Genomic DNA, 14,884 nt, shown 5'->3' on the forward strand with positions numbered 1-14,884 from the left:
TCTATGGTTGATCATGCACTTGAGGTAGATTAATAAAGTAGTATACTTTCATTAAACTTATGAATCCTTGTGTTAATTAATTTGAGCCATTTAGCGGATAATTCACCATTGTTTAACGATATAATATGAACTTAGTACGTGAAGCTTCACTTTAAAGAATTCAATGTCTAGCTACTTTACCTCAGTGTTCAAAATATTAGACAACCCTAATGAATTACGATTTTATTCAACATGAAATTGTCTCTCTAAAAAATAATTTAAGCATAATGCCAATGAATTTTTCACGTTATCTAATCTTGATTGTGCGTTGCAAATATGATCCTCTGGTCATTCCTTTGATATGCAGTTATGTTAGTTTATGATTATTAATATAGTTATCTTATTTATAGAAATAAAAATTTATTAATGTCCAAAGCTTGAAAAAAGGGCCTAAAATCATATTTCAAAAAACATAAAACCAAACACAAAGTTGTTTGAGTACGTTGGATTGGAAATAAAATACCGTAAAAAATACATAAAAATTCTCTTGAATAACGGTCTGTTGTTAGTTTCGGATACCAAAAGAAAAATACTTTAAGAAAATAAAATTAAGTCAACTTTTGTTTTTCAATTGGAATTCAAAACAAAAACTAACATTTTTTCTTCAAAATTTTAAACTAATTATTTTAATTTTAGTATTTTGAAAATATTCGACAATGTACAAGTGACCTGACTTCTATCCAATTCTAATGTATTTGTTCCACGTTTACCAAGAGGGAATTTTATTAGATTAGTTTTAGGATTCACTTTTTCTTATTTCATTCATAATAATTTTATCTCTTTCATAGTTAAGTTCCTATTCTACGATAATTTTTTATTCTAACGTGTCTATTTTCAGTTGTGTCATTCTCTATAAGTTGTTGCCAAAATTAATACTATAAATATTACATGGTATAAAAGTCCGTCAATATTTTAAAAATATTTTAGTCATCAGCATTTACGACCCTTATTCTAACGTGTCTATTTCCAGTAGTTTCGTTCCCATATATAAGTTGTTGCCAAAACTAATATAAATAGTAAAAGATATAAAAACCCGTTAATATTTCAAGAATATTTTAATCGATCAACATTTAGTATAAAACATTTTGCTTTTATATATATATATATATATATATATATATATATATATATATATAGATAAACATATCGTACCAAAATCAAAAGCAGCAATCAACTCTCGGACATGTTCCCTTGATATATGTATATTTGAGCGTGTCAAATTCCTTCCCCAATTCACATTCATGTTTCTTGGATAAGTATTTCATCTAATACAACTCTTCCTCCTAACGACCCTTGTGTTATTTTTGTGAATATTTGTATGAATTACTTCGATTTTTTGTAAGATATAGAAGTCCTTATCGTAATAGTAACTCATAATTTTGTTAGAATCCCAAAAGGAATCAACCGTTTGAAATTTTTTTGAAGAAAAGTTTCAATCCCATTACAGTTGTTCCTTGGAAGAATCAATGGCAGGCTCTGCGTTTGTAGGTGTAGCTTAAACGAAAAGAATTCTAGCTCTGTGTGTGTTGGTTTATAATTATATTTTTAAATTATACAAATATTTAAAGTTATAAAAGTCGATCAATATTTTAGAAATATTTTTATCGTTTAATATTTAACATAAATTATTCGTGCTTTTATAATATATAATAAATAATATAATATAATTTCATCAAGTCCAAAACGAACAGAGTCCAATATTCTTATGAGCCCAACCATATACCATACCACAACTCAATCAGGCCCATTGCTTGCCCCCCACGCTACCGTCAACTAATTTTGACCCAATCCTTTTCAGAAAAGGGAAACAACTCCTACAATCCTTAAAACTTCCGTCAACTTCTGGCTTCTACTCTATATATATTGGCGCCTATCCTTCACCCCCGTCGTCCGCCGTGTAAACACTTTCTCCTCCTCCTCCTCCTCCTCTTCTTCCGCTTATTTCTTATCTGAAATCTGAACCAACAATGGGAAAAGCTGCGAAAAGTTCCAAAGCTAATTCCACCGCCGCTTACCCTAAAGACGAAAGTTATCTACAAAACGTTATTCCTAAGCGTATCAAACTCTTCGAATCAATCCAAAACGAGCAACGCGTTCAGCGCCTTTCGCTCTCCCCTGATCCTATCAAGTAAACTATAATTATTTCATCTTATTACTACTATGTTTAATGAAGAATGACATTATTACTATTTGCATAGTCGCTTATTTTTTTTTTTTAATTGCGATTCTATCAGACATTTTATTGTAATAGATTGTGATTTTTAGCACCGTTTTATGTTGTTAAAGATGTAAATTTTGTTTCATGTGATGTTCCACTTCACACCTAAAATTAATTGTGAAAAGAGAATGGCATTGTTGCTATTTATGTAGTCATACAAATTTTTTATGTAGATTACAAAGTTTTTAAGCATTCTTGGATTTTCTTTTATAAAAGATGTGATTTATAGTATAGTTTGATTGATTTATAGTATGTTTATGTAGTTAAAGTTGTTTTCTTAAAAAATACTAGGAAACGATACTGATAAAAAATAAGAAATACTGTTTCAATTCACTGCAAAATCTAGTTAAGGAGTTGATATTATTGTTATTTATGGAGTCACACAAAATTTTATGATTTTCTCGTATGTTTTTTTTGAAATACTTTTTAACTAAGCATATTGTGGTGTATGCTATTTTTAAATGTTGTCAAAGGCGCACTTAAGCCCTCAACAGAGGCTGAAAACATCTTGAGCGCTTCGCCTGCACTTAGCATGTGCTTCAGTGACCTCATTAAGACTCTAAGGCATACTTTTCCGAGCCAATGAGCATAATCATGAAGAGGCAACACTAAACAATTGATATTTCACTTTATCGTAATTGTTTTTCAATTCACTGTGCATGTATTTGTTATTCATGCTTATAATTGTTAGACTTAGACCAAACATACATATTTGCATTTCCCCCGAATTGCGTCTTTCTTCATTAAAACTCACTCTTTATTTGCGCTTTGCGCTTAAAGCCCTAATGAACCTTGCTTTTTTGCACTTTTCGCCTTTGATATCACTGCTATTTTTGTTTGTTATTTTTATGTTTCCGCATTTTAAAACAAATTGGAATGATGTTTGATTTACACAGGAATGATTTATTTGGTAATACGTTTCTATTTTAAGTTAAAAGTTTGAATGTGGGTTATGATTGTGTTTAATTAGGATCGAGTTACCGAATGGGACAATCAAGGAGGGGAAGAAATGGAATACCAGACCATTGGATATAGCAAAGGAGATATCGAAGAGCTTGGCTTCAAAGGCATTGATCGCTAAGGTGAACGGGGTGCTTTGGGATTTGTTGAGGCCGTTGGAATGTGATTGTAAGCTAGAGCTCTTCACTTTTGACAGTGATGAAGGTCGCGACACATTTTGGCACTCGAGTGCTCACATTCTTGGAGAGGTCTTAATCTTTTGTCTACCACATTGTGGTTGTGTCTCATCAAGTTATGATTTTTAGCAATTTGTGCTGAGATACTTGCTATGCTTATTCTTTTACCTTTTTATGTTCTTTTTGTGGTTTTGTTAGTCGTTGGAGAGGACATATGGATGCAAATTGTGTATTGGACCATGTACAACAAGAGGAGAGGTACAATATGTTTGCCTGATCTTTAAATATTGAAGTTATTCTTTTGAGAGGTTAGATGTGTGATCTGGAATGCGAGACAAACTATTTAGCATTGGAGTGAAATGGGCCCAAACAGAGTCGGATGGATATGGAGTATTTATATAGGCCACGGCTTCGAGTCATACTTGATTGGTTATTTGATTAGTTCTGGGGTCTAAGTCATGATATGGAATTTCTTATTCTCCTTACATGGCTTTTGGAAACTTGGGATAGTTATTCCATTTCTTCCTTGTGAATCTATTAAAGTGAAAACATCTAGCTAGCTGGCCAATGATATGCTTAATTAGTTTCCTAAAAGTAATTTGATTAAAGTTGGTATTTATTGCCGGTCCACTTTATTTGATAGCTGATATCCTTGTCAAAACGATGGGACAATTCCTCATCCTACCGTTAGTATCTTAAATTTGTTGCCTTCACTGTAGCCACGAGTTCACTAGCTGCCCTCCTCCTGGGCCACATAGCTGGCAGGGCTCTCTCTTTCATTATAGCTTATTATTAGTCAGTTCATATTACTTCCAACCCGTTATGACATGTCTAAATTGCCACTTCAGGGTTTCTATTATGATGCCTTTTATGGTGATCTGGGATTAAATGAGGATCATTTTAAACGGATCGAGTCGGAGGCAGCAAAAGCTGTTTCGGTACTACTCTCTTGTCTCTCAGAATTGCCTTTATCTAATGAGCATAAAAGTGCAACTGCTTGTTGCCTCTTGAATTTTATATTTCCGCTGTCTTACCCTTTTTTTTGGTCTCTTGGAATTTCGTTCTGGTTGTTTGTAAAAAGGGATGAACATTTTATGGTTGAGTGTCATGTTTCTCTTTATTGATACGTGATTATTAACTTAGTAAAAAATTTCACTTTCCTTGCTGTATGATTAGGAAGTTGATAAAAAGGAAAATACACATTCAACAGATTTGAGTGTTTTCTGCTCGTCTCTTTTCAAGTAAATACATGTAAGAACAGAGTTTGCTGATTGCTGGACTAAGAGGAACTCTTTAGTTAAGATAATCAGTGAAGCCTTTCCGACCCAGTTGTAGAACATTCACCAGATCAAGAGTCAAGACCACTACCTATTCATGTGGTGGGCACAACTATACACAGTCAAATATTTGTAGAACATTCACCAGATCAAGAGTCAAGACCATTACCTAGTCATGTGGTGGACGCAACTACACACAGTCAAATATTTGTATATTGCTCTTGAATATACTCCTATCTTAAATGAAAATCTTCTTTCTTCTATGATACTTCATACATGCCTAATCAAGAATGCAACGATAAGGTTGTAGCAAATTGTAGGATATAGCGGTATAAGACTGATAGAGGCTGTTTTAGATCTTTATCATCACTTAGTGAGCACCTCAAGAGTTTATCTTTTCTTTTTTATGGTTCTACGCAATTGCAAAGGCACCATTGCCTGTTGCAATTTTTTATTCGTTTTTCCTGCACTATATTCAAATGCAACTAACTTCCCTTTATTTCTCAGGAGAAGCAACCTTTTGAACGCATCGAAGTTTCACGGCAACAAGCTCTTGATATGTTCTCTGACAATAGGTTTAAGGTTGAATTGCTATGAACTGCAGTCTTAATCCTTCCATGCTTTTTCTGTGTGCAACATTTTCAGGAATCTCGCATCTTAATTTGTTTTTCCCCATCTTTCAATTAGGTTGAAATCATTAAGGATTTACCTGAAGATAAAACAATCACAGTATACAGATGTGGCCCCTTGGTTGATCTGTGCCGTGGTCCGCATATACCAAATACATCTTTTGTTAAAGCATTAGCTTGTACAAAGGTGAGTTGATGCATTTCCTCATTGAAGAAAGAGTCAGCCTATGTGTGTTGATTCGATCTTTCCTGATCAATCTTATGATTCTAGGCTTCATCAGCATATTGGAGGGGAGATAAGGACCGTGAAAGCTTGCAAAGAGTTTATGGAATATCTTATCCAGATCGAAAACGGTTGAAGGTGACTTTGAAAAGCTGGTTACATCGTTTTAGGATTTGACTTTGACCTTCTGCCACTATGCCCCACTGATAATAATCAGAACCAAATAAAAGAAAAAAGAATTATGAAATTGCTTATGAAAAGAAGGGCTTATGAAACTGCAGACCACCTAATTTTCATATACCTCCACATCTGCTCTCCCTTTAAAAGAAGAAAAAGGAAAAGTAATGGATAGAGAAAGAAAAAGGAAATAACCCCTTATTTGCATGAGAAAGGTTTAGATCTCCAAATTGTTTTTGAGTGATAATCTTTGAGAAATGCTTGGCTCATTTTTAGAGTACCCAATGTTGCAAATTGGACTCCATCAATATGCATCAGGTGTCACCTCTTGTAAATCGTCATTGGTTATGTTTACCTATACTCTTTAGTCTTTGTTTGCTCTGGCTTTTTTACCAGTTTTTAGGCTTTTTCTGATGCTTTTCCTTGTTTGTGTTCCGGCGTATTTACATATCCTTCTTAACATGGAAAAGCTTTTTTTGGGTAGGTTTTAAGCATGGAAAACTAGCGCATTTTGCCTCTTTGGATTATATGAAATTAGAGAAATATGAGGATAGATTGAGAAAAGTCAAAGGGATTTAATAAAATCCTTTTTATTTCATCTGTACTTCCGGTGTAAAGAAAGAACTATTTTTAATAAAACGTTTATTTATAGGAATATCTAGTGATGCTGGAGGAAGCAAAGAAATATGATCACAGAGAGCTGGGAAAGAAGCAGGAGCTTTTCTTTTTTCATTCACTAAGGTATACCTTGAAATTACTTGTAGTTTCCACTATAGCTGAAATATTTGATGATACTTATGCATTTCAGCCCTGGAAGTTGTTTCTTTCTTCCACATGGTGCTCGAGTTTGCAACAAATTGCTGGAGTTCATAAAGAGGCAGTATTGGAAGAGAGGCTACGAGGAGGTAATTAGCTTGTGCTTAAGTATATTGGTTGCAAGAACGTTTGAAATGCAGATTGGAACAATGGAAGTTTATTTCGGATTGCACGGACTATTTGACCGTCTGGAGTTCAGTCGGGACATTTCTGTTTCTTGTTAAAACTGCATTTATTGCTGGATTTCATTTGAGATAAATAGTTTACTCTTAATTGTTTAATGGACTGAATTCCTTCTGCCCACTGGACTATTATGGTTTAATGCGGGGAGTACTTCAAGCTCACATGGGAGGGGAAAAGAATAAGATAAGAAGTAGATGTTGAGCAATATAATAATGATAACGGAATACAAGATTTTAACAATCTTATAGAAGTCTAGGATGTTGATCCATTTATATTTAGTGTTGATTTTGCTTGTCTTAGGGAGGGTATTGTGCTATCTACTTTTTGCTTTTTAAATTAAATATGTGCATATATATATATATATATTGTGTCTTTGTGCAAGGTTATTTTGGTCTTCTTTAAAATCTTGCTTCACTTCAATGAAGCCTTCACTTCGCTTCACGCTTTAAGCGAATCGATTGTGCTTCGCTTTGCGCTCGCCCCAACACTGTCAATTATAAGAAGTATAGTATACAAGAATAAGAAATAATAGAGGGCAAATTAGGACAAAAGCAAAGAATGAGCAGAACAGTCAGACTGAAAGAAGACACTATAACTTTGAGAAACAACACAACGACTTGAGAAAGATGAATCATGGTTGTTCTTTGAGTTCAACTTTCTATTGTATATCATCATTGAGCTCCAATGGTTGGGAATGTGGAAGCTTTGGCGGAGTATTGGACCTTAGTATTTTGGTTGTGAATTTTTTTATTACTCCACCTCCAATATTTCTTGTCAGGCATTAGGCATGGTTGGTGTCTGAAAATCAGCACTCATTACTAAATCAACGAACATTTTTAATCAGAGGATACATGTGGCCTAAAAAGATAAAAATGCAGAAACGAAAAAATGTGTTTGACATGCTCTTATATCCATGCAATACTAGATTTTGGCATCTATGTATATGACAAGATATTAATTCTTCGTTCTTTTCTTTTTTCCTCTTGGCCTATGTGTTGCTCTTCTTTTTCTTTTTTGTCCTTCCCTCTCTCCTCGATGTAGGAAGAGGGATAAAGGAACTATTATACCTCAATAGGTAGAGTTGTGTGCCGTTCTATTTATGACTGCTTGCCTTGATACATGCTTATGCAGGTTTGGAGTCCAAATATGTACAACATGCAGTTGTGGGAAACTTCTGGTCATGCTGCAAATTACAAGGAGAATATGTTTGTGTTTGAGGTAAAATTTTGTGCACTAGTAGCAGTAGCTGCTTTGAATATGGTGCATTTGAATAAGTTTTTCATTTTTTTAAGAAAACCTAATTCTGGAATATAAATAACCTAATTTCTGGAATATAAATACTTGAAGTAGGAGTATTTTGTGTCAGTAAGAGGAGCATGTCCCATAATGTTACACTTATTTATAGTTAAATGATCAATTTTAACTTGGAATGGTCTTTGATGGAATTTTTTGAATTATCTAGCACCAAAGAAGCCGGAGTACTGTCTTTTAATCTGTTTGTTTCTGGTAGATTCTTATTCTTTTTTGTGATCTTTATGAAATAATATTCAATTTTTTTTCCCATGAGATAATGCTACATCAATCTTCCTGTTTAATTTTCTTTTATCAGTTTGCTGAACTAAGAAAAAGGAAGAAAGAAGCAAACTTTGCAAAACCGAAAAACCTTTTTGTTGAGACCCATTTTCTGTCCGGGAAAAGCCCAATTTGATAGGCCCAAAACTGGATAAACCGAATTGAATACAAAAAAGGGAACCGAACCGTAATTACTACGGTTCCTTTACCAAAATCACAAAACGAAAATCGAGAAAATCAAACCGAACTTTTGCAAAACCGAACTGACCAACGCTCACCCCTAGTGAGTAGCTAGAGCCCTAAAAATATGTTCTGATATAGTAAATGAAGTAAAAGAATCCTTCTAAAGTCCATATCGTAGAAAGAATAGACGTCCTTGTTTTTTGGAAAAAAACGTTTGGATTTCCCATTAGTGGAATTTGGACTCATAGTCTTATGAAGTAACACAGGAAAAGTTCCAGATGTTTTGGCCCCATATGATGGATCAAGTAGGTGCTATCATATAGAGAAATGTTTCCAATGCGTACAACACTAAAGAATTTACTAAGAAAATAATTGGTCCAATTTGCATTTTGCTGAGCATTTTATTCAAATGTTCATAAGAAGTTATGAAACAGTGGGACACTATTTAAGAGATTGTTAAATAAATAAAAGTGTGTTCTCTCTAACAACTTAAGCTTTTAGATGAGATGATAACACATTTCAACATGGTATTAGAGAAGGCAAAGGAACCGGGTTCAAGTCTCACCGCCAACCATTTTACAAAATGATTTTTACGTGCTTGATCTATGAAAAAGAATTAGGTCCGCATGTGAGGAAGCGTGTTGAAGAGATAACTAAATAAATAAAAGTGTGCTCTTTCTAACAGTTTAAACTTTTAGATGAGATTATCATACAGTGTAACTTCAATCTTTTTTTGTTCCATCCGTTTCATTTTATGTGACTGTATTTGATTGTGTACGAATTTTAAGATTTTGACTACAATATATTTGTGATAATGAAAGAAAATTTTAAAGTAGTTGTTGAAAAGAGAAAACATTACATGAGAATTAAAATTTGATTAGTTTAATGAATTCAAATTCTTGAAAGTTGTGACCTGTGAAAAAATCTGTAAAGTTGTGAAAGTTACAAATGTTAGAGACATTTTGCAACGTTCCAAAATGAAAGCGTGTCATATAAACTTGAATATTGGAAGCACTTTGTTTTGTTACCAAGTGATTGTTATATTAAATAGCTATTTTTGGAGTTTCCTCTTGCTTAGTTCTGTCTTAAATAGCTATATTGGTCCCTAATGAGAGTTTTAAGTTCTAAGGTCATATTACATGCTTATAATATTTTGAAATCTGATGTGTCAACAAAAGGTTCCAGTGTTTTTGATATATTAAGATGTTTCATACAAAACTTTAGTAGTTCTATTGATGTGCTTACAAAATTGACAGTTGATAACTGAGGAGACATGTATGTTCGTAAATATCTTATCTTGCTCATATATTGACATGCAGGTTATTTAGTTAGGATTGAAAATGGCAGATTATACAGTAGAGAGAACACCTTCACTTATTCGTGATATTTAGTTCTGACAAATATTATATATTCATGTTGTGCTCTTTGTTTCTTTCATTCTTTCTTTTTGTTGAAGTATTCTGTTTATGCTAAATTTGAATAGGTTCTAGCTAGAGTTGTAGTATCTCGTCCTGTGAGTACTGCCTCTGGGGGAACATATTTAGCTAGGTGCTATCTTTGTTGTGTAAAGATTCTTGCTTCTTGGGTCTGCAGATTGATAAACAAGAATTTGGGCTGAAGCCAATGAACTGCCCAGGTCATTGTTTAATATTTGATCACAGAGTTCGTTCCTACAGGGGTGAGCTTTTCCGATGGTTACTTTTCTTCTCTTGCTTTATCTGCATGTTTTTGGTTTTACCCATTGTCTGGCGTGCAGTTTATTGGAACTAAGGCATGGTTGATCTAAAATTCTCATGATAACATAGAGACGCTTGACCATAAATTGTTGATGCTACTAGTAACTGCAAAAGCGGTGGTTGTCTATGATATTCATGCTGAAACAGATTATCAAATTACAAAGAATCTCAGCATAGCACCTTGTGGAGGGGTGAAATTTCATGGAAATTTGTTATCTAAAAGGATCCCTGTTTATACCTGCAACATTCTCACTGCAAATATTCGTCTTTCATGAAAATCCATCGGTTCTCATTATTAGTACCTGCTTGTAGTCTTCTGCACCATAATTCAGTTTGTGAATTTTGTAGTCTTTATAGTACTAGTATCTTTCTCATTCATGTCATTTCAACTGCAAGCAACACCTCAATGATTAACCAACAGTTCAACCATGCAGAGCTACCACTTCGTCTGGCTGACTTTGGGGTTCTGCACAGGAATGAGGCCAGTGGTGCACTTAGTGGCTTAACTCGTGTTAGGAGATTTCAGCAGGTATTCCCTTAGCTCTTTCATAAATATCATGCAAGTGTTTTCCAACAGTTCTTTGTTTCATACAATACATTTGCCTTGTTTCTTCCTGCATAAAAAAGCAACCTATAAGCTATTAGGTCCCTTTTTTTCCATATTGTGTATCACATTTGTTTATTGGCAGTTATATTTCTTTGTTTTCACAAATGGGATAATCAATTGCCAGGGAAATTCTTCCTGTAGAATCTTTCCTACAAAACATGCATTAATTGCTCTGTTGTGCTAAGACGACCTCTTTTCTAACCTTATTGCATCGCAGGATGATGCTCACATTTTTTGCAGAGAGTCACAGGTGGGTTAATATTTATGTTATTTGCAGTGAACCTACATTATTGGAAAACTAGTTTGACCGAAGTTCTTCACCTTGCAGATTAAGAATGAAGTCAAGGGTGTCTTAGATTTCATCAGCTATGTGTATACAATATTTGGTTTCACTTTTGACCTGAAGTTATCAACAGTACGACTTTATCTATTCCCATTATCTGTCAAATTCTTCGGTATAAGTGATTTCAGCTAATATATCCTACATGCATTACATATAGTTGCCCTTGATATGGAACATTCTTCGTTGTCTGCTTCTCTGGAAAATGAGTGCAAGTGCAGTTGTTTTCTATTTTTCTTATATTGGGACATTTCTCTATATGGCCTAAGATGCATTTTATGAACATTTTCCACATTTTACACAGGCGTAAATCTTCTTTCCATGTATACCAACTCATATTTCTGATTTGCAGAAGCCTGAAAAATATATTGGCGACAGAGAAACTTGGGAAAAGGCTGAAACTGCTCTTTTAGAAGCATTAGATGAGTTTGGGAAGCCCTGGGAGGTTTGCTATCAATTTTGTTGGATTTTAAAATGTGAAATATTCAGACTGTTATACATAGTTTATATTGATTATACTCCCTTCTTCTTGGTGCTTCTTTTATACATCCTCTACTCCAATTTATTTGTCTAGTAATTTTCTAGACAAATAGAGTAACTTTTTTGGGTTACGCGACAGACTGTTATACATCGTTTATATTGATTATACTCCCTTCTTCTTGGTGCTTCTTTTATACATCCTCTACTCCAATTTATGTGTCACGTCACTTGATACTGACTCCATTCTACTTTAAAATAGTTTTTACAGAGTTTTTCACAAGTTTTAGGTTTATTGCTATTTGAACTAATATCTTAGACTCTTTGCACAATCAAATGGTTTCATATATAGTGAGACCAATAGAGTAACTTTTTTGGGTTACGCGACAGAAAGGGGGTTGGGGTTGGGGAGGGAGGCTCACTAGTAATTTTCTGTTTAAATATGGAAAATCGAGGGTAATCCCCCTTTGTATCAGTGATTTTTGTTTGTTGCTTTTACTTAATTTACTTAATCTTGAAATTTGCTTTAAAAATCTCATTTGATTAGATTAGCAAAGGAGAAGGAGCATTTTACGGCCCAAAAATTGATGTAAGTGTTTCTGATGCAATGAAGAGGAAATTCCAATGTGCAACATTGCAGGTCAGATTTGTTCTTGTTCTCCTTGATTCATTTCCAGAGACAATATCATTCTTCACCTTTGACATTTCATTTGCCCTAGAGAATATTCTGCATGTTCTTTTGTACCATGTTGGAAGTATCATCTGAATGTTTTTTTATCAGCTTGATTTTCAACTCCCTCAATGTTTCGACCTATCATACTCAGCAGAAGATGAAAGTAGGAGAGAGAGACCAGTAATGATACATAGGGCTATCCTTGGGTCAGTTGAGCGTATGTTTGCTATTCTTTTGGAGCATTTCAAGGGGAAATGGCCTTTCTGGCTTAGTCCACGTCAAGCGATGGTCTGCCCTGTTTCCTACAAATTCCAATCGTACGCGCTTGAGGTTAGTTTCATTTATGTACTTCATTTAACGAATTGCATTTCATGAATTATTGTTTCATGTGTAGTTCATCCATTATGAAATTGCTTTGACCTTTTGCTCGTCTTTTATTCAGATCCGGGAGCGGATACATGATGCTGGTTATTATGTTGATGTTGATACAAGTGACAGGACAATCCAGAAAAAGGTTAGTGTTTAAAGTAGTTTATCAGGTAGAATGCATGTCTGATTAGCGCTAGTGCAGGTTCACTGAGCAATTTTTATATGAAATTATTAATTAAAGTAAATATTTAGGTCTAGTGCAGGCTCACTGTCCGATACCGGTGCGCTTTGTCCGCACCCATATTGGACACCTGCACCCGAGTCCAAGCAACTTAGCTATGCAGTGTCCCATAAGTTAGGTCTGTTTGGAGATTCACTTGACATAAAAGACTGAGATCCTTCTAATAATAAACATTGTGTTACCTTATCAAAAAAAAATGAAACATTATGTTTTTTAAGTCCTTGTGTTGATATATCAACTAAAATCAAAGGTGGTTGGTTACCTCTTCTGTGACTGGACTGATGGCATATATTGGAATTGGCAAGGACTGCTATCTTGAATTTGTTAAGCTACATCTGGCTTCACAAAGACTACCAGAGAAGTTTACTAGTGGACTGAAAAATGGAAAAAGAAGGATGTAACATACACCCCTGAATAATAGCTAAAATGTGATAATTTCCTTGTATATCTGATCCTGTACTCTGAAGCAAAGCATGACTGCGATCGGAATGACATTAATGCTTTCAGCTTTGAAGCTATATACTGAAGATTTGATAAAATTTATTAAATTTTTCTTTCAAGCGATACAAGTTCAGTATCGAATCAAAATTTATGTTGGCCTGATCAAATGAATCCTTGTATATGGCTGTTAATGTATATGCAGGTACGAGAGGCTCAAGTGGCACAATATAACTATATTCTGGTTGTTGGAGAAGCAGAAGCCAATAGTGGGCAGGTATTTTTATTGTCCCTGACCTGCACCATATCTATCTTTTATGATGTGCAGCTGAACAAAATGAAAAAAAAAAGGTTTCTAGATCTCTTTGATTTGGCTCCATAAAACTAGTCATCTCTCTAGGTTCAGACTGATAAGCAAGCTGGTTAAAAACCATCATTTTCCTTTATGTAACATATTTTGTGGTTCGCTTGTCTTTTTTTTTTTTTTTGTGGTTTGCTTGTCTGCTTTTTTGTTACTCTTCTTCCAACTCCAATTATTGTCTAGTATGTATATTATGCTTTACTTTTTCTAGAACTACTGGTTTGTCTTTATTCAATCCCGTGACTGAGTTAAAACAATTTTAAATAATTGCAAATTGAATATGAAGGAGCTTGTAGAGAACATAAAAACTATTTAGATATATTTCGGTGGCAAATCAGCTCACACCTCCTGTCTTGATAAGTCTGGTTACTTTCCTTGGCAAGATGTTTCTACTACGGTGATTGATTTGCTCGAAAAAGAAAATAATAATTTGCTGCCACTAAGGCTATGGTCTAGTGGTAAGAACGAAGCGTATGATGTATGGGTTCATGGTTTATGCTTCTGGCAGTTCTTGGTTTCTTTGTGTAATCCTTGATGCATTCTCTTTCATAGGATTTTCTTGTTTTTTGTATTTTAAATCTCGTAGTCAACATTCAACTGCTTCATTCTTGCTGAAATTTCTGATCCTATATATGTAAACGATTTCAGGTGAGCGTTCGAGTAAGAGACCAGCCTGATTATCAAGTCATGACAGTTAACGACCTCCTCGCCCACTTCAAAGATATGGTTGCATCATTTCAATAGGAGTCACTGCTTTTCGTGCATTGTACTGCTGAAGAAATGTAGTCCACAATCAAATTTCAATTTTGCTTCGGATATATATACTGACTGTGATTACTGTTTATCTTTATATGGATTCTCCTTCTAACTATTGTGATTTATGCGTTCCTTGAGCTGATGGTCTATTGAAAACATTCTTTCAACTTTCACAAGATAGGAGTAAGGTCTGATGTAACCAACCCCCTAAACCCTAAAGCGTATCCATCCGAAAATATATCCGACTTTCTTTGGATGCCTGCAGGAGATTTTATTGATTCTAGCAGTTTGGACGAAAGGAGCTTTAGAAATGACATACCATCTAACAGGCGAAGAGCACAAAGAGTCGAGAGATAATATGAATTGTTAATAACTTCAAACAATTAGAATCCGAACCCATAAACTTGAAATCTTGTCTCCGCCTCTGACAACA

The 14,884-nt window shown here is 34.4% G+C and overlaps 1 protein-coding gene across 2 annotated transcripts; it reads left to right on the top strand.

The window, feature by feature from the left end:
* The first annotated feature begins 1,864 nt into the window (after positions 1-1,864).
* LOC107772352 (threonine--tRNA ligase, mitochondrial 1) lies at positions 1,865-14,566 on the top strand. Of its 2 annotated transcripts, XM_016591851.2 has the most exons (20): positions 1,865-2,167; positions 3,228-3,465; positions 3,592-3,651; positions 4,242-4,331; positions 5,178-5,252; positions 5,358-5,486; positions 5,571-5,660; positions 6,352-6,440; positions 6,508-6,604; positions 7,830-7,916; positions 10,047-10,131; positions 10,624-10,718; positions 11,014-11,046; positions 11,125-11,211; positions 11,489-11,581; positions 12,161-12,253; positions 12,395-12,616; positions 12,729-12,800; positions 13,540-13,611; positions 14,344-14,566. In XM_016591851.2, the coding sequence occupies exons 1-20, from the start codon at positions 2,007-2,009 to the stop codon at positions 14,437-14,439; spliced, it is 2,064 nt and encodes a 687-aa protein (XP_016447337.1). In that variant the 5' UTR covers positions 1,865-2,006; the 3' UTR covers positions 14,440-14,566. The 2 variants fall into 2 exon arrangements, with proteins under 2 accessions (XP_016447337.1, XP_016447338.1); XM_016591852.2 differs by lacking the exons at positions 11,014-11,046; positions 11,125-11,211.
* Positions 14,567-14,884: the final 318 nt, after the last annotated feature.

This window comes from Nicotiana tabacum, chromosome 14 (assembly GCF_000715075.1).
Source record: "Nicotiana tabacum cultivar K326 chromosome 14, ASM71507v2, whole genome shotgun sequence".
Taxonomy (NCBI): Eukaryota; Viridiplantae; Streptophyta; class Magnoliopsida; order Solanales; family Solanaceae; genus Nicotiana; species Nicotiana tabacum.